Genomic DNA, 24136 nt, shown 5'->3' with positions numbered 1-24136 from the left:
ATACATATACATATACATATATACATCGATCGTTCCTCTATCTCTCCTCTAATTAGTTCTCTTTCTCTTTTTATTCCTCGAAACAGCTAGAAAAGAGGAGAAGTATATTAACGGAAATGACGTAGCTTATACTCTCCCTCTGGAATAGCAATTAATATATATACGTACTTTATACATATACATATACATATATACATCGATCGTTCCTCTATCTCTCCTCTATAATTCTTTCTCTTTTTATTCCTCGAAACAGCTAGAAAAGAGGAGCGTAAAAGCTAGAAAGCATGCACATATATAATCTTGTTTATTAGCCAGTCAAAGTTAAGTTATATTAATATTAAGCCGAGTATTATGATCGAGTGTCCGTACCGTACCATCCCACCATCCCTGGCCGAACCATCACGGGTAGGAATGGTTCGGACGATTTTTAGGAACTTGTCTTTCATCACCTACATCTGAAAACTGGAAATAGCTACGAGTGTCATATTAGCAGCCTAAAGAGCCAAAGGATGGAGGAACATTTTGAGATCAACAAAATTACACTACTACTTAAACTTCTTTTTCTAAAAATATTTTTCTAAAAAGTCTCCGAATCATACCGTACGTTCTTCCCTACGTAGCCTACTCGATCTCCCTCTGGAATAGCTTAATATATATACGTTATACATATATACGTTATACAAATCCTGTCAATATCGATCGTTCCTCTCTCCTATAATTAATTTCTTTCTCTTTTTATTCCGAGGAGCGTAAAAGAAAGCATGCACATATATATTAACGGAAATTATTCGATCTCCCTCTGGAATAGCTTAATTAATATATATATACGTTATACATATATACGTTATACAAATCCTGTCAATATCGATCGTTCCTCTCTCCTATAATTAATTCTCTTTCTCTTTTTATTCCTCGAAACAGCTAGAAATGAGGAGCGTAAAAGAGAGGCATATATATTAACGGAAATTATTCGATCTCCCTCTGGAATAGCTTAATATATATACGTTATACATATATACGTTATCCTGTCAATATCGATCGTTCCATCTTTCCTCTAATTAATAGTTCTCTTTCTCTTTTTACTCCTCGAAACAGCTATATATAGAAAATAGGAGAATTGCGCAGCAGCATAAAAGAAAGCATTCACATATATATTAACGGAAATGACTCAATCTCCGGCCTCTGAGCTTATTATACATATATACACCATACATATATACGTTACACATATATAAAAAGGTGGGCTTATCTATAGCTGGCAACCCCCAAGGAAACGTACGATAGCTGATAGCAAGATATGGATGATAAAAGTTGATAATAAAGAAAAACCTCAATTCAAGAACTGGCGAGACAAAATGATGCTAGAAATATGTGATAAAAAAGACTCAAACCTAAAGAATAAGTGATAAAAAGCGGTGTTAATTAGCTGAAACTGGCAACCCTCGACTAGGAAACGTTTGACATTAAGTTCTGATACGTTTTGGTCTTAATTATATATATTTATAGTACGCCCTCAACTACTGACTGTCACAAGCAAGGATCGAGAAGGCACTGATGAGCTTTGAGGACCATTTATTGACTTACTAGAGAGAGATATAAGGGCGAAAATAAGGTAAATATATGTACTAGTAAAATTGGGCATACGTGTTCAGGACGCGTATCTCTTATCTCGAGGCGGAGGCAGGATCTTGAAATGTCACGTTATCTTAGTCCTTAGTGAGTGTCTGTGGTGTGTAGAGATAAAAACTAACAAGACTAGCCTGTAAGTAGTGTAATTTGTAGGTTAGGTATATTTATTCTCTTATATCCTTATATCTGTGTGGTTTGGAGGAAGTGTGTCAAAATAACCTTATCTTACTGTTTTGTGTGTCTCTGTGGTGTGTAGGAGAGAGAAAGTAGGAAAACTAGCCTGGAAGTAGTTTAATTAGGGTAAGTTATGTTAGTTATGTGGGTAAATTAGGTAGTTATACATTTTTGGTGGGAAATGTCAAAACTGTCTTGTCAAAATAACTTTATCTTACTGTTTTGTGTGTCTGTGTGGTGTGTAGGAGAGAGAAAGTAGGAAAATTAGCCTGGAAGTAGTTTAATTAGGGTAAGTTATGTTAGTTATGTGGGTAAATTAGGTAGTTATACATCTTTTGGGGGAAATGTCAAAACTGTCAAGTGTCAAAATAACCTTATCTTACTGTTTTGTGTGTCTGTGTGGTGTGTAGGAGAGAGAGAGTAGGAAAATTAGCCTGGAAGTAGTTTAATTAGGGTAAGTTATGTTAGTTATGTGGGTAAATTAGGTAGTTATACATTTTTGGTGGGAAATGTCAAAACTGTCTTGTCAAAATAACTTTATCTTACTGTTTTGTGTGTCGCTGTGGTGTGTAGGAGAGAGAAAGTCGGAAAATTAGCCTGGAAGTAGTTTAATTAGAGTAAGTTATGTTAGTTATGTGGGTAAATTAGGTAGTTATTTGTCTTTTGTGGGAAATGTCAAAACTGTCAAGTGTCAAAATAACCTTATCTTACTGTTTTGTGTGTCGCTGTGGTGTGTAGGAGAGAGAAAGTAGGAAAACTAGCCTGGAAGTAGTTTAATTAAGTTAATTTAAGGTGGGTTAGGTTAGGTTAGTGTAATTTGCCATCTTGTTTTGCTGTCTTGGTTTTGGGGAAATTTCAAATAACGTCTTTTTTTCTGTGGTGTGTAGAAGTCGGGAAACTAACGAAACTAATATAGAAGTACCTAGTTAATTTAAGATAGGTTAAGTTAGGTTAGTGTTATTTGCCATCTTGTTCTGCTGTCTTGGTTTTGGGGAAATTTCAAATAACGTCTTTTTTTGTGGTGTGTAGAAGTCGGGAAACTAACCAAACTAGCCTAGAAGTAGTTAATTTAAGGTTGGTTAGGTTAGGTTAGGTTAATTTGCTGTCTTGTTCCGATGTCTTGGTTTTGGGGAAATTTCAAATAACGTCTTTTTTTCTGTGGTGTGTAGAAGTCGGGAAACTAACCAAACTAGCCTAGAAGTAGTTAATTTAGGGTAGGGTAGGTTAGATTAGTGTTATTTGCTGTCTTGTTCTGATGTCTTGGTTTTGGGGAAATTTCAAATAACACCTTTTTTTTTCTGTGGTGTGTAGAAGTCGGGAAACTAACGAAACCAGCATAGATGTACCTAGTTAATTTAAGATTGGTTAAGTTAGGTTAGTGTTATTTGCCATCTTGTTCTGCTGTCTTGGTTTTGGGGAAATTTCAAATAACGTCTTTTTTTCTGTGGTGTGTAGAAGTCGGGAAACTAACCAAACTAGCCTAGAAGTAGTTAATTTAGGGTAGGGTAGGTTAGGTTAGTGTTATTTGCTGTCTTGTTCTGATGTCTTGGTTTTGGGGAAATTTTAAATAACGTCTTTTTTTCTGTGGTGTGTAGAAGTCGGGAAACTAACCAAACTAGCCTAGAAGTAGTTAATTTAAGGTTGGTTAATTTAGGTTAGTGTAATTTGCCGTCTTGTTCTGCTGTCTTGGTTTTGGGGAAATTTCAAATAACGTCTTTTTTTGTGGTGTGTAGAAGTCGGGAAACTAACCAAACTAGCATAGAAGTGCCTAGTTAATTTAAGGTAGGTTAAGTTAGATTAGTGTTATTTGCCGTCATTTTCCGATGTCTTGGTTTTGGGGAAATTTCAAATGTCTTTTTTTTCTTCTGTGGTGTGTAGACGTCGGGAAACTAACCAAACTAGCCTAGAAGTAGTTAATTTAAGGTAGGTTAGGTTAGGTTAGTGTTATTTGCTGTCTTGTTCCGATGTCTTGGTTTTGGGGAAATTTCAAATAACGTCTTTTTTTGTGGTGTGTAGAAGTCGGGAAACTAACAAAACCAGCCTAGAAGTACCTAGTTAATTTAAGGTAGGTTAAGTTAGATTAGTGTTATTTGCCGTCATTTTCCGATGTCTTGGTTTTTGGGAAATTTCAAATCACACCTTTTTTTTTCTGTGGTGTGTAGAAGTCAGGAAACTAACCAAACTAGCCTAGAAGTAGTTAATTTAAGGTAGGTTAAGTTAGGTTAGTGTTATTTGCTGTCTTGTTCTGATGTCTTGGTTTTGGGGAAATTTCAAATAACGTTTTTTTTCTGTGGTGTAGATCGGAAACTAATCTAAACTAGAAGTAGTTAATTTAGGGTAGGTTAGGTTAGTGTTATTTGCCGTCTTGTTCCGATGTCTTGGTTTTGGGGAAATTTCAAATAACGTCTTTTTTTGTGGTGTGTAGAAGTCGGGAAACTAACGAAACTAGCCTAGGAGTAGTTAATTTAAGATTGGTTAAGTTAGGTTAGGTTAATTTGCCGTCTTGTTCCGATGTCTTGGCTTTGGGGAAATTTCAAATAACGTCTTTTTTTGTGGTGTGTAGAAGTCGGGAAACTAACCAAACTAGCCTCGAAGTAGTTAATTTAAGGTTGGTTAAGTTAGGTTAGTGTTATTTGCTGTCTTGTTCTGATGTCTTGATTTTGGTGAAATTTCAAATAACATCTTTTTCTGTGGTGTGTAGAAGTCGGGAAACTAACCAAACTAGCCTAGAAGTAGTTAATTTAAGGTTGGTTAAGTTAGATTAGTGTTATTTGCCGTCTTGTTCTGCTGTCTTGGTTTTGGGAAATTTCAAATAACACCTTTTTTTTTCTGTGGTGTGTAGAAGTCGGGAAACTAACCAAACTAGCCTCGGAGTAGTTAATTTAAGGTAGGTTAGGTTAGATTAGTGTTATTTGCCATCATTTTCCGATGTCTTGGTTTTGGGGAAATTTCAAATGTCTTTTTTTTTTCTTCTGTGGTGTGTAGACGTCGGGAAACTAACCAAACTAGCCTAGAAGTAGTTAATTTAGGGTAGGTTAGGTTAGGTTAGTGTTATTTGCCGTCGTTTTCCGATGTCTTGGTTTTGGGGAAATTTCGAATCTTTTTTTTTCTTCTGTGGTGTGTAGAAGTCGGGAAACTAACAAAACTAGCCTAGAAGTAGTTAATTTAAGGTAGGTTAAGTTAGATTAGTGTTATTTGCCGTCTTGTTTTGCTGTCTTGGTTTTGGGTAAATTTCAAATAACGTCTTTTTTTCTGTGGTGTGTAGAAGTCGGGAAACTAACCAAACTAGCCTTGAAGTAGTTAATTTAGGGTAGGTTAGGTTAGGTTAGTGTTATTTGCCATCTTGTTCCGATGTCTTGGTTTTGGGGAAATTTCAAATAGCGTCTTTTTTTGTGGTGTGTAGAAGTCGGGAAACTAACAAAACTAGCCTAGAAGTAGTTAATTTAGGGTAGGTTAAGTTAGATTAGTGTTATTTGCCGTCATTTTCCGATGTCTTGGTTTTGGGGAAGTTTCAAATGTCTTTTTTTTTCTTCTGTGGTGTGTAGACGTCGGGAAACTAACCAAACTAGCATAGAAGTACCTAGTTAATTTAAGGAAGGTTAAATTAGGTTAGTGTTATTTGCCGTCGTTTTCCGATGTCTTGGTTTTGGGGGAAATATCAAATAGGCCTAACTTCATCTTTTTTTTTGCGTGTGTGTATGTGTTTCCGTAGTGTGTAGAAGATGAGAAAACTAACAAAACTAGCCTATGAGTAGTTTAATTAAGGTAAAGTCCTAACCTCTCTTATCTCCTTATCTCCTTTATCTCCCTTATCTCCATGGGGTGGGAGGGGTCAGGCTAATCAGACATCTCTTACTTCACTCCTTCATGTGTTTCTATGGCGTGTGGAAGAGAAAAACAAAGAAAAATACCCCAGAAGTGATTCCATTTAAGTAATTACTGTGTCTTTTATAAGTGCATTTTTCATGTGTTTCTTTATAAGTGCATTTTTCAGCCCTCCAGACACACAACTACACCATTTAAGTAGTACCGTAGGGTCTATGTGGTCTGAATTTCTATGTAAATCTATGTTTAAATGTTTCTTGTATTTCTTATGAGTGCAATTTTTCTCCCCTCCAGACACACAACTACACCATTTGAGTAGTATACCATAGGGTCTGTGTGCCCTGAATTTCTATGTAAATCTATGTATATCTTGTATTTCTTATGAGTGCAATTTTTCTCCCCTCCAGACACACAACTACACCATTTAAGGCCACTCATCTAACTCTTTTTAGGAGGAGTGAGTAGCGGGCTTTTTTTTTTCATATTTGTTTCCTTTTTTTTTTTCCCCTTGAACTGACTTCTTTACTGTAAAAAAAAAGGGGGTGGGGGGGCCTGTGTGGTCTGAATTTCTATGTAAATCTATGTAAATCTTTCTTGTATTTCTTATAAGTGCATTTCCCCCCCTCCAGACACGTTTCAACAGCACTCGAGTTCCCGTAGCCATGGCGGAGAAACCACAGGATGAACCGATGAAGGAGAAGTCGAAGGAGACAAAGAAGGAGGAGAAAAAGAAGAAGGAGACAAAGAAGGAGGAGAAAAAGAAGAAGGAGCCATCCCCGGAGACAGAGCCGGGCCAGATGCGGATCAGGCCCTGGGCGGAGTACACAAGCTACCTCACCAGGATCCCCCCGGAGGACTTCTCTTACAAAAATCCGAAAATAGTCGACCCCAAGGTAAGAAAAAAAAAAATACCTCGCACTTTCACTCACCTTTCTCTGCGTCACAGGTGTTTAATTGGGGGCTGTTGACTGGGCTAGTTTATTTATTTATTTTATTTTTTATTTTATTCTAATCCCGTTTAATTCCTTCCTATGCAGTCATTCCTCTCTATCCGTTTCATCTCCTATAATAATGATAATAATAATAATGATAATGATAATAATAATAGTTTGCTCATTTTTGTGGTTGAAGAAAATAAAGTAGGTTAGGATGATAAAAAAAGCTATTTGCATGTGAAAAAGCATCATGTTTTACCCTGAAATGAGTAGAATGTGTCGCTCAGGTCTGCTAAATAATGTCTCAGTGTTAGTTTAGTGGACCACGGTTCTTGCTCTCAGGCTTTTCGGGGCTCACACACCCGCGCTTCTTCTTCTTCCACTTCTTTTTCTTCTTCATTTCCTCTTTCTTCTTTCTTTTCTACTTTGTCTTCTTCTTTTTCTTCTTCTCCATTTCCTTTTTCTTCTTCTTTCTTCTTCTTTGTCTTCTTTTTCTTCTTCTCCATTTCCTTTTTTCATCTTTTTTCTTCTTTGTCATCATCTTTTTTTACTTATCCATTCATTTTTCTTCTTTTCTTCTTCCCTAGTCCCATTTCCATTTTCTTCTTCTTCATTTTTTACTTCTACTTTGTTCTCCTTTAATTTTCTTCACTCTTCGATACATCACTATGCATTGCGGTCTGTCACCCCACACACCTCCCTTGCACACTCTTATAACCCTTCTATTTTCTCTTCCAGTCTTTACTATGAAACAAAGCAAAAAAAACCACATTAACCCAGTAGCAGCGGGGATCATGTTTCTCAAAGGCCCCTCTAAGCGAGAAAAACGAGAAAAAATCATCCCTCACGTAAACCATTTCATAATATATATCAACGCATTTGTGATCAGTTTATGCATCATCTATTTTTTGGGGTTTATATCGTGGCAAAAATTCGGCCCATCGCTGTTACCGGGTTAACTAGACCAGTGTTTAAGGCAGGAACTTTTATATTTTCCCTTCCAGTTTTGCCCTTGAACTGTGTGTGCTCTTTACTATAAAACAAAGCAAAAAAAACACCACATTAGACCAGTGTTTAGGGCAGGGTGGCATAGCTTCAGAGGGCATGGCTTAGAGGGATTAGCTATCAGGGCCTTATGTAGGTCAGGTGCTGCTTGCGGCCGGCCCAGGATATGGTGACAAACACACACCAACCGACCACTCATCCGGTCTTTTCCTTCCTTTCTAGATGTTTCTCGAGATAATATGTCCATGTAAGCTTCTATCCTCCTCTACTCCTGCTTATTTTTTATACATTCACTCAAAATACTAAAATGATATCTCGTGTTCTGTTCTAATCTCGTGTTCTGTTCTGTTCTGACCCCTTGTGTGCTTCCTCCTGCAGTACAAAAGATTGGTAATGATGACGATGATAATACTGGAAAGAAAGAAGAAAGAAAGGCAAATAAATTCATGATACGTAAAAGTGGCATAAAGAATTTTCCTATTGTGCGGCTGTTTTTAGTTAATGGGATTCTAATCGTTTCAAGAACAAAGCAAAAGTGACTCAGAGTTACGCTCTATAAATATATCTTCCACTTGTATGTTTTTTTTCTTTATACTTGAGGGGTTCGGCTACTGTGCGTTCACTAAACATAATCCTTCATCCACTTGATAACCTTTCCGCCCATTCCTCCCCACTGCTGTAGTTTCCAGATTAACCTTTTGTGCGGAACCTTGTCAAAAGCTTTTTTCTAATTGAGATATACACAATCAGCCCATCCTTCTCTCTCTTGCACCCCGTATGTTGCTCTTGAGTAGAAACAGTAAGTTAGTGACGCGATTTCCCTTTTCTAAATCCAAACTGTCCCTTAGTAAGTTAGTGACACGATTTCACTTTTCTAAATCCAAACTGTCCCTTAGTAAGTTAGTGACACGATTTCACTTTTCTAAATCCAACCTGTCCCTTAGTAAGTTAGTGACGCGATTTCCCTTTTCTAAATCCAAACTGTCCCTTAGTAAGTTAGTGACGTGATTTCCCTTTTCTAAATCCAAACTGTCCCTTAGTAAGTTAGTGACGCGATTTCCCTTTTCTAAATCCAAACTGTCCCTTAGTAAGTTAGTGACACGATTTCCCTTTTCTAAATCCAAACTGTCCCTCAGTAAGTTAGTGACACGATTTCACTTTTCTAAATCCAAACTGTCCCTTAGTAAGTTAGTGACACGATTTCCCTTTTCTAAATCCAAACTGTCCCTTAGTAAGTTAGTGACACGATTTCCCTTTTCTAAATCCAAACTGTCCCTTAGTAAGTTAGTGACACGATTTCACTTTTCTAAATCCAAACTGTCCCTTAGTAAGTTAGTGACATGATATCCCTTTTCTAAATCCAAACTGTCCCTTAGTAAGTTAGTGACATGATATCCCTTTTCTAAATCCAAACTGTCCCTTAGTAAGTTAGTGACGCGATTTCCCTTTTCTAAATCCAAACTGTCCCTTAGTAAGTTAGTGACGCGATTTCCCTTTTCTAAATCCAAACTGTCCCTTAGTAAGTTAGGGACACGATTTCCTTTCTAAATCCAAACTGTCCCTTAGTAAGTTAGTGACGCGATTTCCCTTTTCTAAATCCAAACTGTCCCTTAGTAAGTTAGTGACACGATTTCCCTTTTCTAAATCCAAACTGTCCCTTAGTAAGTTAGTGACACGATTTCCCTTTTCTAAATCCAAACTGTCCCTTAGTAAGTTAGTGACACGATTTCACTTTTCTAAATCCAAACTGTCCCTTAGTAAGTTAGTGACATGATATCCCTTTTCTAAATCCAAACTGTCCCTTAGTAAGTTAGTGACATGATTTCCCTTTTCTAAATCCAAACTGTCCCTTAGTAAGTTAGTGACATGATATCCCTTTTCTAAATCCAAACTGTCCCTTAGTAAGTTAGTGACACGATTTCCCTTTTCTAAATCCAAACTGTCCCTTAGTAAGTTAGTGACACGATTTCCCTTTTCTAAATCCAAACTGTCCCTTAGTAAGTTAGTGACACGATTTCCCTTTTCTAAATCCAAACTGTCCCTTAGTAAGTTAGTGACGCGATTTCCCTTTTCTAAATCCAAACTGTCCCTTAGTAAGTTAGTGACATGATTTCCCTTTTCTAAATCCAAACTGTCCCTTAGTAAGTTAGTGACGCGATTTCCCTTTTCTAAATCCAAACTGTCCCTTAGTAAGTTAGTGACACGATTTCCCTTTTCTAAATCCAAACTGTCCCTTAGTAAGTTAGTGATACACGATTTCCCTTTTCTAAATCCAAACTGTCCCTTAGTAAGTTAGTGACGCGATTTCCCTTTTCTAAATCCAAACTGTCCCTTAGCAAGTTAGTGACACGATTTCCCTTTTCTAAATCCAAACTGTCCCTTAGTAAGTTAGTGACACGATTTCCCTTTTCTAAATCCAAACTGTCCCTTAGTAAGTTAGTGACACGATTTCCCTTTTCTAAATCCAAACTGTCCCTTAGTAAGTTAGTGACACGATTTCCCTTTTCTAAATCCAAACTGTCCTTAGTAAGTTAGTGACACGATTTCACTTTTCTAAATCCAAACTGTCCCTTAGTAAGTTAGTGACACGATTTCCCTTTTCTAAATCCAAACTGTCCCTTAGTAAGTTAGTGACATGATTTCCCTTTTCTAAATCCAAACTGTCCCTTAGTAAGTTAGTGACATGATTTCCCTTTTCTAAATCCAAACTGTCCCTTAGTAAGTTAGTGACACGATTTCCCTTTTCTAAATCCAAACTGTCCCTTAGTAAGTTAGTGATACACGATTTCCCTTTTCTAAATCCAAACTGTCCTTAGTAAGTTAGTGACACGATTTCACTTTTCTAAATCCAAACTGTCCCTTAGTAAGTTAGTGACACGATTTCCCTTTTCTAAATCCAAACTGTCCCTTAGTAAGTTAGTGACATGATTTCACTTTTCTAAATCCAAACTGTCCCTTAGTAAGTTAGTGACACGATTTCACTTTTCTAAATCCAAACTGTCCCTTAGTAAGTTAATGACACGATTTCCCTTTTCTAAATCCAAACTGTCCCTTAGTAAGTTAGTGACACGATTTCACTTTTCTAAATCCAAACTGTCCCTTAGTAAGTTAGTGACACGATTTCACTTTTCTAAATCCAAACTGTCCCTTAGTAAGTTAGTGACACGATTTCACTTTTCTAAATCCAAACTGTCCCTTAGTAAGTTAGTGACATGATTTCCCTTTTCTAAATCCAAACTGTCCCTTAGTAAGTTAGTGACACGATTTCACTTTTCTAAATCCAAACTGTCCCTTAGTAAGTTAGTGACACGATTTCCCTTTTCTAAATCCAAACTGTCCCTTAGTAAGTTAGTGACACGATTTCACTTTTCTAAATCCAAACTGTCCCTTAGTAAGTTAGTGACACGATTTTCCATTTCTAAATCCAACCTGTCCCTTAGTAAGTTAGTGACATGATTTCACTTTTCTAAATCCAAACTGTCCCTTAGTAAGTTAGTGACACGATTTCCCTTTTCTAAATCCAAACTGTCCCTTAGTAAGTTAGTGACGCGATTTCACTTTTCTAAATCCAAACTGTCCCTTAGTAAGTTAGTGACAGGATTTCACTTTTCTAAATCCAAACTGTCCCTTAGTAAGTTAGTGACGTGATTTCACTTTTCTAAATCCAAACTGTCCCTTAGTAAGTTAGTGACACGATTTCCCTTTTCTAAATCCAAACTGTCCCTTAGTAAGTTAGTGACGTGATTTCCCTTTTCTAAATCCAAACTGTCCCTTAGTAAGTTAGTGACGCGATTTCCCTTTTCTAAATCCAAACTGTCCCTTAGTAAGTTAGTGACATGATTTCCCTTTTCTAAATCCAAACTGTCCCTTAGTAAGTTAGTGACGCGATTTCACTTTTCTAAATCCAAACTGTCCCTTAGTAAGTTAGTGACACACGATTTCCCTTTTCTAAATCCAAACTGTCCCTTAGTAAGTTAGTGACGCGATTTCACTTTTCTAAATCCAAACTGTCCCTTAGTAAGTTAGTGACAGGATTTCACTTTTCTAAATCCAAACTGTCCTTAGTAAGTTAGTGACACGATTTCACTTTTCTAAATCCAAACTGTCCCTTAGTAAGTTAGTGACACGATTTCACTTTTCTAAATTCAAACTGTCCCTTATTTATCATGTTTTCCTTTTCTAAATGTTCGGCCCATCGTTTTTTTTATTATACATTCATAAATCTTGCACATTACACTTTTATTTCTTTTTTTTTTTTTACAACAAAGGAGACAGCTCAAGGGCACACAAAAAAGGAAACAATAATAAAAAAAAGCCCGCTACTCGCTGCTCCCATAAAAAGAATCATAAGAGGTGACCGAAAGAGACTGGTCTATAATTCAGAGGTTCAGTTTTGTCTCCACTTTTGCCGAGCGACGGAACACCAATGAGCAATCTTTTCCTCAGGTTCAGGAGTTGATCGACAAGGGGATTGAGTTGATGGAGGCAGACAAGAACGTGGAGGCGATTGAGGTGTTTACGGAGGCCATCAAGCTTGACGATAAGTATGCCCTCATCACCATCAACAGGTATGTGTGTGTGTGTGTTTACCTAGTTGTCTTTATCTGGGGCCTGAGCTAGACTTGTATGATCCTGTCCCTGTATCTATAATTGTCCAGTCTCTCCTTAGTATGACGCTCTTTGCCATAATAAAATCTTCCCTGTGTGTGTGTGTGTGTGTGTGTGTTTACCTAGTTGAAATGAAAAATGAAGACCTATCGAAAGACTCACCGCCACCCTCCTTTCCTCGGCAGGGCGGCTTGTTACGCACGGCTGGGGAACTTCATTGATGCGCTGGAGGACTGTGAGACCACCTGTGAACTAAGACCCGACTGGCCGCAGGTAAGGCAGGACTTGAATGCTTTTAAACAACAGAAAAATCATCGCTCTGTCATACTTTCCTCTGCCATTTTACTCTTTATAGCCAATCCTCCGTAGTGGGCCTCATCTGCAGGTCATATTTTCTTCCAGTTCCTGCTTTCCCTCTTTTAAACAACACAAAAATCATCGCTCTGTCATCCTTTCCTCCGCCACTTTACTCTGATGATCCTCCGTAGTGGGCCTCATCTGCAGGTCATATTTTCTTCCAGTTCTTGCTTTCCCTCTTTTAAACAACACAAAAATCATCGCTCTGTCATCCTTCCCTCCGCCACTTTACTCTGATGATCCTCCGTAGTGGGCCTCATCTGCAGGTCATATTTTCTTCCAGTTCTTGCTTTCCCTCTTTTAAACAACACAAAAATCATCGCTCTGTCATCCTTCCCTCCGCCACTTTACTCTTTATAGACAATCCTCCGTACTGGGCCTCATCTGCAGGTCATATTTTCTTCCAGTTCTTGCTTTCCCTCTTTTAAACAACACAAAAATCATCGCTCTGTCATCCTTCCCTCCGCCACTTTACTCTTTATAGACAATCCTCCGTACTGGGCCTCATCTGCAGGTCATATTTTCTTCCAGTTCTTGCTTTCCCTCTTTTAAACAACACAAAAATCATCGCTCTGTCATCCTTCCCTCCGCCACTTTACTCTGATGATCCTCCGTACTGGGCCTCATCTGCCGGTCATATTTTCTTCCAGTTCCTGCTTTCCCTCTTTTAAACAACACAAAAATCATCGCTCTGTCATCCTTTCCTCCGCCACTTTACTCTGATGATCCTCCGTACTGGGCCTCATCTGCAGGTCATATTTTCTTCCAGTTCTTGCTTTCCCTCTTTTAAACAACAGAAAAATCATCGCTCTGTCATCCTTTCCTCCACCATTTTACTCTGATGATCCTCCGTGCTGGGCCTCATCTGCAGGTCATATTTTCTTCCAGTTCTTGCTTTCCCTCTTTTAAACAACAGAAAAATCATCGCTCTGTCATCCTTTCCTCCGCCACTTTACTCTTTATAGACAATCCTCCGTACTGGGCCTCATCTGCAGGTCATATTTTCTTCCAGTTCTTGCTTTCCCTCTTTTAAACAACACAAAAATCATCGCTCTGTCATCCTTTCCTCCGCCACTTTACTCTGATGATCCTCCGTGCGGTGTCTCATTTGCAGGTTATATGTTTTTCCAGTTCTTGGTTTGCCTCCTATAAACAACAAAACTCACCGTCCCTTCTTCCTCTCCTCCCCGCCTAGGCCTACCTGAGGAAGGGGACGGTGCTGCTGGAGCTGTTCCGCCACCGCTTCGCCCACTCCGCCTTCAAGCGGGGTTACGAGCGTGAGCCGACAAATATGAAACTCGAGAGGGGACAGTACGAAGCCTTGGTCAGGGTATGTATGGTGGACAATCTCGCCTGTGTTGCTCTGTTATGTTCTTCTTCATCTTATTTTGACCTGTTCTGGTTTGTGTTGCTTATTTTTAGGTCCTCTTTGGTTCTTCTTCACACTTAAGACGCTTCACTTTACACACATAGTTACTTTACCGCACACACTTATATCATACTTCTTCTTTTGAGTTGTTCCACTTTGTATTGCTTCTTGTAGGAAATCCACAGTCAAGGGGTTAAAGCCTCGCTCATCTTTGCCCTCCCTCCCTCTCCCCCTCCCTCGATCCCTTATACAACTCCATAGGTTAAATATACCCATAATAAACACAATCCCATGAGTTCAGATCCCCCTGCCACCTCTTCCTTCTTCTGTTCTTCCTCATTCAACATCCCCTATTTTCCCATATGGGGTTGAAAAGGCTCCCCTGTTTTCCCTTATGGGGTTGGAAAGGCTCCCCTGTTTTCCCTTATGGGGTTGAAAAGGCTCCCCTGTTTTCCCTTATGGGGTTGGAAAGGCTCCCCTGTTTTCCCTTATGGGGTTGGAAAGGCTCCCCTGTTTTCCCTTATGGGGTTGAAAAGGCTCCCCTGTTTTCCCTTATGGGGTTGGAAAGGCTCCCCTGTTTTCCCTTATGGGGTTGAAAAGGCTCCCCTGTTTTCCCTTATGGGGTTGGAAAGGCTCCCCTGTTTTCCCTTATGGGGTTGGAAAGGCTCCCCTGTTTTCCCTTATGGGGTTGGAAAGGCTCCCCTGTTTTCCCTTATGGGGTTGAAAAGGCTCCCCTGTTTTCCCTTATGGGGTTGAAAAGGCTCCCCTGTTTTCCCTTATGGGGTTGGAAAGGCTACAAGTCTTTTCCACTCGATAATTATTGGCACTCTCTTCCTTGAGGCTGATTCTCCTTATGCCTTCCACACAGAATTTCTTGTTTGTATTAATCCCCCAGCTGGTCCCCCCTCTTACATGCTCTTAATTATAGGCTACAAGTCTTTTCCACTCTTGATAATTATTGGCACTCCCTTCCCTAATGCTGATTCTCCTTATGTCTTCCACACAGAATTTCTTGTTTGTATTAATCTCTCAGCTGGTCCCCCCTCTTACATGCTCTTAATTATAGGCTACAAGTCTTTTCCACTCTTGATAATTATTGGCACTCCCTTCCCTAATGCTGATTCTCCTTATGTCTTCCACACAGAATTTCTTGTTTGTATTAATCCCCCAGCTGGTCCCCCCTCTTACAGGCTCTTAATTATAGGCTACAAGTCTTTTCCACTCTTGATAATTATTGGCGCTCCCTTCCCTAATGCTGATTCTCCTGATGTCTTCCACAGAATTTCTTGTTTGTATTAATCCCCCAGCTGGTCCCCCCTCTTACAGGCTCTTAATTATAGGCTACAAGTCTTTTCCACTCTTGATAATTATTGGCGCTCCCTTCCCTAATGCTGATTCTCCTTATGTCTTCCACACAGAATTTCTTGTTTGTATTAATCCCCCAGCTGGTCCCCCCACTTACAGGCTCTTAATTATAGGCTACAAGTCTTTTCCACTCGATAATTATTGGCACTCCCTTCCCTAATGCTGATTCTCCCTATGTCTTCCACACAGAATTTCTTGTTTGTATTAATCCTCCAGCTGGTCTCCCCTCTTACAGGCTCTTAATTATAGGCTACAAGTCTTTTCCACTCTTGATGATTATTGGCGCTCCCTTCCCTAATGCTGATTCTCCTTATGTCTTCCACACAGAATTTCTTGTTTGTATTAATCTCTCAGCTGGTCCCCCCTCTTACAGGCTCTTAATTATAGGCTACAAGTCTTTTCCACTCTTGATAATTATTGGCACTCTCTTCCTTGATGCTGATTCTCCTTATGTCTTCCACACAGAATTTCTTGTTTGTATTAATCCCCCAGCTGGTCCCCCCTCTTACAGGCTCTAAATTATATGCTACAAGTCCTTTCCACTCGATAATTATTGGCGCTCCCTTCCCTAATGCTGATTCTCCTTATGTCTTCCACACAGAATTTCTTGTTTGTATTAATCCCCCAGCTGGTCTCCCCTCTGTGCCCACCTCCTCTTTTAGTTCTATTTAAACACTCTAATATTTCTGTGTGGGGTTGAGGACCTTTCTGTTAAATATAGGCAGAGAAGATTGAGATGGTTTGTGTGAGGGGTGATTTTTTCTCATTTTTCTCGCTTAAAGGGGCCTTTGAGAAACATGATCCCCGCTGCTACCGGGTTAAACAACAATGATGATGATGAAGCTAATATTTCTCTCTCCCTCTTCCTCTTACAGCTGCAGAGAAGAGGAAAGAAGAAACCGTGGCCAAATGTGGTGGTGACGGCCCTCTCGGATAAGTCTGTCCAGCATATCCTGTTTCGGGACCCCAAGAGCAGGCACCTGATGATTGAGCCTGATTTTTACGAGATCATCGAGAAAATTAGGCACGACCCCAAGGAGATAAGGTGAGTGATTCCTCCCATTTTCTTTCCTCTTGGCGTGGGAGACAATAGAAAGAAAGATACAGAGAAATGCACTTAGACTTATAAAAGAGAAAATAGGTGTTTGTGTTAGTGAAGTTAGGGACGGATTTGAAAGGAGTGAAGGAGACAGACGATAGAAAGATACACAGAAATGCACTAAGACTTGTAAAAGAGAAAATAGGTGTTTGTGTTAGTGAAGTTAGGGACGGATTTGAAAGGAGTGAAGGAGACAGACGATAGAAAGAAAGATACACAGAAATGCACTAAGACTTATAAAAGAGAAAATAGGTGTTTGTGTTAGTGAAGTTAGGGACGGATTTGAAAGGAGTGAAGGAGACAGACGATAGAAAGAAAGATACACAGAAATGCACTAAGACTTATAAAAGAGAAAATAGGTGTTTGTGTTAGTGAAGTTAGGGACGGATTTGAAAGGAGTGAAGGAGACAGACGGTAGAAAGAAAGATACACAGAAATGCACTAAGACTTATAAAAGAGAAAATAGGTGTTTGTGTTAGTGAAGTTAGGGACGGATTTGAAAGGAGTGAAGGAGACAGACAATAGAAAGATACACAGAAATGCACTAAGACTTATAAAAGAGAAAATAGGTGTTTGTGTTAGTGAAGTTAGGGATGGATTTGAAAGGAGTGAAGGAGACAGACGATAGAAAGAAAGATACACAGAAATGCACAAAGACTTATAAAGAAAAAATATGTTGTTAGTGAAGTTAGTGAAGAGGTTGGGGAAGGAGTTGAAAGGAGTGAAGGAAACAGAGGCTGGATGAAGATAAAGGAACTTAGCATATTAGTAAGATAAGGGAAGGAGTGGGGAGGAAATGAAGGTTAAGAAATGGAGCTGTAGGTGGAAATGAGCAGTGTAGATAGACAAGAAAAGTACACTATCCCATCCTCCCTCCATTCCTCGCTCCCTTCTGACCAACGCACACCACACACACAAAATATCTGAGGTCTCGCTTCCCACATCAGCTAATTCGAAAGGTCAAAGAGGGGATCAGTCAGGTTCTAATGAGTGTTTCTTGAGGTTCACGGTACAGAAGAAGGGTCAAACTACCATCTAGGGTCATAAAACTACTCCTGTAAATGCCCACAACTCCTACGAAAGCCTTGTCAAATGTGTGTAATTCTTGAGGTTCACGGTACAGAAGAAGGGTCAAACTACCATCCAGGGTCATAAAACTACTCCTGGAAATGCCCACAACTCCTACGAAAGCCTTGTCAAATGTGTGTAATTCTTGAGGTTCACGGTACAGAAGAAGGGCCAAACTATACCATCCAGGTCATAAAACTACCCCTGGAAATGCCCACAACTCCAATACGAAAGCCTTGTCAAATTTATGTGCCTGGGAGCCATGCTGTTTAAGAACATGACCCTAACCCAACGTTGCCAGATTGTCGTACTCAGCCTCTTATATATACCGACTTCCGACACAAAAACTGTCTCCTGGACCCCAATAACAAGATCCTTTTATAGTTATCAATAAAATAGTTAATTCCTGATGTTTCTCGGCAAGGCATCACAAACCAGTAAATACTATGCTCTGAGTACGATAATCTGGCAACGGTGCCCTAACCCTCCACTCTGCCCCAACAGACAGCACATGTTAAAAGATGACTACAAGGTGGCAATGTGCGTCGCCGTGGCCAGTGGGTCTGATGTGAACGATTCTGAAGTGGACTACGAAGACATGGCGTTCCCCGTGGAGGCCAGGGAGAAGAAGGAGAAGTACGCAAAGATCCCCTGGCAATACGAATACAACCCCATCAAGGAGGTTTTCGTCCCCCCTACTCCCCCGCCGAAGAGGAAGGAAAGATATCCGTTCCCATTCTTCGAGCTTGAAATGGAGAAAGAGATGGGGTTGATGAGAAGCCATAGACTCACAAATTACGAACTTGGTGAGTTTTAAGAGGTTGGATCAGGGTTAAGGGTGTTACGTGAGGTTGACACAAGATGGCTTCCTGGTTTGGGTAGGCTTGGTTGCCCTGGCTGTGGTTGTGTTGTGGTGGAGGTGAATGAGATAAGGTCAAGTTACATGGTGGATAGGTTGAGTTAGCCTACCAGAGAGAGAGAGAGAGAGATTAAGGAAGTTACGGAAAAGGGCAGGAAGGAAAGCAAAGAAAGTGGAAGATTAAAGTTAGATACAAGGAGAAATTAGGGAAGAAGGAAAGGGGGAAAGAGGAAGGGAGGAAGGATGGAAGCATTGGTTGGGTTGGGTTAGGTTAGGTTGTTTCATTGGGTTGGGTTAGGTTAGGTTGTTTCATTGGGGTGGGTTAGGTTAGGTTACTTTCATTGGGTTGGGTTAGGTTGTTTCATTGGGTTAGGTTAGGTTGTTTCATTGGGGTGGGTTAGGTTAGGTTACTTTCATTGGGTTGGGTTAGGTTAGGTTACTTTCATTGGGTTAGGTTAGGTTAGGCTACTTTCATTGGGTTAGGTTAGGTTACTTTTATTGGGTTGGGTTAGGTTACTTTCATTGGGTTAGGTTAGGTTACTTTCATTGGGTTGGGTTAGGTTACTTTCATTGGGTTAGGTTAGGTTACTTTCATTGGGTTGGGTTAGGTTAGGTTGTTTCATTGGGTTGGGTTAGGTTGTTTCATTGGGTTGTGTTAGGCTGTTTTTTCTTTTCTCTTAATTTTTTCTCGACCTTTTTCCATCTTTCACATTTCTTTTCCTGTTTTTTTCTATCTCCCTCATTTTCCTTCTTTTTCTCTCTCCATCTCTTTCCTTTTTGTTTCCTTTTCTGTGTTTTCCTCGTTTTCTTTCCTTCAACCAATTTTTAACCGTAATACACGTGGCAACCAATTGTTTTCTTTGGCTATTTCTTAAGTTTCATTGGGCAGGGTTGGGAGCGCTGGGTTAAGGTTTGGTCATGTTGTTAGGCTGAATTTTGTGGCACTGTTCAGTTAGGTTGAGTTCATTTTGCTGGTACGAATTTTTTTTTTCTGCAAGGTGATAATGATGACTGATAAATAGTACTCATATGTTCTGGGATTGTGTACTAACTTCTGTATCCTTTTGTTGACAGATTTTGACTACATGGACCGGAAGAAGTTCTATTAAGGGGAGAGTCTGCCGAGTCCGCTGTGAAAACATGAAAAATTTCAAAAAATACGAAATTGAGTTATATGGTCAGTGGCAACACCCTATCTTTTGGCTTTCGAATGGTAGAATTTTTTCAGTCAGACATAACTTTAAATGTCAATAGCGAGGAGATTTAAATGGCTACTGAGTGGGTGTGGCACGCTGACTATGGCACATTAGCTGGCATGCCAAAGTATGGAATGAGTGTCGGAAAATCAAACATGCATCAATCTTCAGTTTGTAACCCGTGTAACAGCTTTGAACACAATTATGGGTATGAAAACTGCAACCTGCTCACAAAAATGTTTGGAACAAATGAATACATAGAAAAAGGATTAGAAATGAGAGAAAAGAGAAGAATTACACCGAAATAGAAAATAAAGAAGAAGAGGAAGACAGACAAAGGAATTGCAACCGATAGCTATGCACCCGGAGAGTACTGATCCAACCTCGCGACAATGAGGGGCGTGGCGCGCCCTGACACCCTCGCCTTTGAGCGATTAATACCTTGATTTATAAGGGGGGACAAGCTGCCTGATCCTTTTATGCACTCACTGATATGCGATTACTGATCTCGTAAAATTCATATGAAAATATCATTGGCAGTACAGTACCTTCACTGGGCCAAAGAACTTAAGCAAGACTTTAATCGCGTTTTTCTTTAAACAAGTACAAAATGAACATAAGATTATTTTTTGCTTTTATTTTCTGCACGATTTTCATGAAACTTTAGGACATACAAGAGCATATACTGTAGTATAATGTGCCAAGATGTATTTTTGAGGAACAGCATAAATTTGAAATATGGTTTTCAAAAAACATCTTGACAAATTGTTAAAATAACAATGAATTATCAGATGTGCATGTCACAAGAAAGTCTAAAAAAATGGCTAAGAAAAAGTAATTCAAATTTTTTATAAAAACAAAAAATAATTTTCTTAATACAGTCGAGTCGCGTATGGTGCGGTTAATTGGTTCTGAGCAACGGCCGCGCCACAGGAAACCGCGTCATAGTGTAATGCTGAGTTGCCTGATGGGCGAGCCTCCCATAACCCACTTAGCCAGGGGGGCACCTCTTTGGCCGACTGGTAAAGGAGTGGCTCTCCCGTTACGCTGCTCTCGGGTTTGATCCCCAGCGCCGGCAAACCTTTTCTTTTCTGAATTAATTTCTCGTGTGTTTCGTTACACGCAGAGGACGTGTGGGAGTGTGTAAAGAGAAAAATTCTGGCATTTCAATAGGAATAACTAAACCTATGGAGAAAATACAATTTGGTTCTGGCCCTTGACATTTTGCCAAACCCACACTTTTTTTTTTTTTTTTTTTTTTCCGTTCGTTCTATCCCAAGTGCACTGGCAGGCATTATCTGCCTCTTGATGTTGTTCAGTCCGAGATGAGTCCGCGGAGATGAGGAGATGGTACGCCATGTGTGTGCGAGGCTCAACCAGCGTTTGCAGCTCGTCCCTCAGAAAAGCTGATTGCCGTTTAAACGTCGTCAGGAATATCACTGGACGCCATTTTGCTGCCAGAATAGCTAGTAAACGTCGTTAGGAAGATCAGCAGATGCCATTTTGCTGTCAGTGAGTGATGAAGTTTACTAGTTGTTCTGGCAGCAAAATGGCGTCTGCTGATCTTCCTGACAACGTTGAAACAAGCATCACAAGCTGTTCTGGGCGATGAGCTCCTTGCAACAGAGGATGAAAAGGAAGCTGCAGTGGTTATGGTGGCACACAGAGATGAAATGCAATGGAAGCACTTATATGTGTTTGTTTGGGCCGCCATATTTGCTGATGACATCATCACAGCACGGAGGTGCTCCACCTCTCCAAACCGAGCTGCAGCGGACGGTCCGAGTCGGCAACTCTGACTGCTGCGTCACGAGTTTGAGAGGACCTGGAACGGTCCGGGCAGGGGAGACCACAAACCGCATCATAGATGGTTTTACCTGCGTGATCTGAAAATACAGTTCTGAAACCATACCGCATCATAGGAAACTGCGCATTACGAATCCGCGTCATACACGACTTGACTGTATTTCATTTCATCTGATCAGCTTGAAATTTTAATATGATAACAAATTAAGATACTAATATATACAACATACAAATTATTCATGACCATCGATGCAATTTTAATCCATGGCGGACTTTCTCCTTAAGCTGAGAGATGAGTCAGAGGCGGGGTGATCCGTGTGTGGCCATGGCGCTCAGAGGGACTCCAGTTCACGTCCCGCCCAGTAATGCATGCTGTCCCTAGACCATCTATCAACCCGGACTCAAGATTCTCTTTAACCCGGTAGCTGCGGGGATCATGTTTCTTAAAGGTTCCTCTAAGCGAATTAATGAGAAAAAGTCATCACTCACGCAAATCATTATTTAATATGTACCAACACATATGTCATCAGTTTATGCATCCTCTATTTTTGGGGGTTTTGTGTCGTAAAAAATTTGGCCCATCACTGGTACGCGGTAAAGCCACAAATTTGGCCCGTCGCTGCTACCGGGTTAAAAGATGATCGCAGCATGAGCCAAGCAAGATGGCACCACTATAAACACTTGCCCGCATCATAAGAGGCTGTGGCCAAGCACCAGGACCCATTGAGAGGTCTAGCTGTGCCACAGACATATCGATAAAAAAAAAAAAAAAGATTAACTTTGACCTAGTAACTCATTTAATACCATTCTCTGTGTATTTACCTATTTGTAGTATATGATGTGCTCAAGAATGGATAGTCCTGTCTCCCAGTCTATATTTGTCCAAGTTTTCTCATTTTTTGGACACTGCCCGCTTCAACAATGTCTGTTTAGCTCATGTATCCACACTCCTAGGATTATGTGTGTGTGTGTGTGTGTGTGTGTTTATGTTTTGATGTAATATGCCTCTCTTGGTTTTAGTAAAGCATTTGACAAAGCTCTTCACCACCGACTGTTGCTTACATTACAGGCTCACGGAGTAGAGGGTAAAGTTTTGAACTGGGTCAAGGCGTGGCTTAGCAATAGGAAGCAATGGGTGCAAATCAGTGGTTAAAGATCTGACTGGGGTTGTGTTACGAGTGGGGTCCCACAAGGTTCGGTATTAGGTCCACTGTTGTTCATCATTTACATATCAATGACTTAGATACAGGAATTAATAGTGATGTTAGTAAGTTTGCAGATGATACCAAGATCGGTAGAGTAATTGAGTCACCAGGACGCTAGTATTCTCCAGGATGAACTAGACAGATTGTATAACTTGGCGGATAAATGGCAGATGGAATTCAGTGTAGGGAAGTGCAGTATTCTGAGTGTAGGTAGGAACAACCCCTCACATAACTATTGCTTAAATGACACTCCCATAAGCAGGTTTGGGTGCGAGAGGGATTTAGGGGTCTTAGTGAGCTCTCCGTCCAAGGGCACAATGCATTCAAGCTAGATATCGAGCAAACAGGGTACTGGGATTTATTTCAAGGAGTGTAAGCAACAGAAGCGCCGAAGTCTTCCTCAAACTATATTTAGCATTAGTTAGACCTCATCTTGATTATGCAGTTCAGTTCTGGTCACCTTACTACATCAAATTGTTAGAATCGGTGCAGAGAAGAATGACTAAGATGATTCAGGGGTTGAGAAACTTGCCATCGAGGAAAGACTAAAACAATTAAATTTGCATTGTCTAGAAAGGCGAAGGGTGTGAGGTGACTTGGCTTATAAATGGATGAAGGGCTTTAATAAGGGGGATATTAATAAGGTTCTGATGGTAATGGGTTTAAACTGGATAAATTCGTATTCAACAGGGCAAAAACTGGTTTACGAACAGTGGTAGATAAGTGGAACAGGGATGTCATGTGTATATTATAATGTACATGTGTATGTATGACTGTACGTGTGGCGACACCCGGTCGGTGTCGCACAACAGGATGTCTAACAACACGTCGTGCTTTTGGCCGTGGGAAGCTGTGATGAACTGACACTAGGATTAGCAAATGATGACTTAAATCAGCCGTCATCAACCACACCAACCCTTCCCATGACAAGCAAATAAAGCAAAGCAGCAGCAACAACGCGCGGAGAGAGGAGGAGAAGGGCGGTGACGGAGGGAGAGAGGTGCTCTGCTGCTCCGCCCGATTTCATGCGTCTCGCTCACGTAAACTGTAAACCTTGTATACAACTGTTAATATAGTTAAAATACATTTGGCATTTGTATTAACCTGAGAGAGAGAACTAAAGAGAACTAAAGTGAACTAAAGTGAACTTATAACGGCTACCGCTCGGCCACACATCACTTAACTAAAAGGCTATTGTGTTATCTCACCTTACTACAATCAACTTGTGAAAGCAGGCAACGGTACACTGGACCTGACGTGAGATAGCAGTTCGCGCCTTAAACTTAAACGTAACACATTACACGTTAAAAATGACGCTTAAAAGTTATTAACAGGCTGAGCAGTCATGTTGTGAGTGCCAATACAATTGTCACATTCAAAAATAGATTAGATAATTTCATGGACAGTAATATTAGGTGGGGTTAGATTTACAGAAGCTTAGGTCCACAGGAGCTGCCTTGTACAGGCCTACCGGCCTCTTGCAGACTCCTTTGTTCTTATGTTCTTAGGGTATTTTTATGTGGGTGGAGGACCAATATTAATAGCTTTTATACAGTTTAATATGTAATGAAATGTAGTTTTCTTATATGAAGCCATGGATCTGTGGGTGGCAGGTCTAAGGGAATAGTTTTATATT

General features: G+C 40.0%; 1 protein-coding gene across 8 annotated transcripts; it reads left to right on the top strand.

Annotated features, from left to right (window-relative positions):
* Positions 1-1449: 1449 nt before the first annotated feature.
* On the top strand, positions 1450-23402 carry LOC127000922 (uncharacterized). 8 transcript variants are annotated; one of them, XM_050865070.1, is made up of 9 exons: positions 1511-1612; positions 6036-6085; positions 6258-6521; positions 12015-12136; positions 12362-12449; positions 13729-13863; positions 16143-16312; positions 17939-18240; positions 19368-20827. In XM_050865070.1, exons 3-9 carry the CDS (start codon positions 6291-6293, stop codon positions 19400-19402), a joined length of 1083 nt encoding a protein of 360 aa, XP_050721027.1. In that variant the 5' UTR covers positions 1511-1612; positions 6036-6085; positions 6258-6290; the 3' UTR covers positions 19403-20827. The 8 variants fall into 8 exon arrangements, 7 of the variants coding, with proteins under 7 accessions (XP_050721024.1, XP_050721027.1, XP_050721028.1 ...); XR_007754636.1 differs by lacking the exons at positions 1511-1612; positions 6036-6085 and adding exons at positions 5656-5721; positions 21581-23402 and having other exon boundaries at positions 19368-19470; XM_050865069.1 differs by lacking the exon at positions 1511-1612 and adding an exon at positions 5661-5735.
* Positions 23403-24136: the final 734 nt, after the last annotated feature.

The sequence above is a fragment of the Eriocheir sinensis genome, chromosome 19 (assembly GCF_024679095.1).
Source record: "Eriocheir sinensis breed Jianghai 21 chromosome 19, ASM2467909v1, whole genome shotgun sequence".
NCBI classification, from domain to species: domain Eukaryota; kingdom Metazoa; phylum Arthropoda; class Malacostraca; order Decapoda; family Varunidae; genus Eriocheir; species Eriocheir sinensis.
This window is presented reverse-complemented; position numbering and strand designations above follow the sequence as displayed.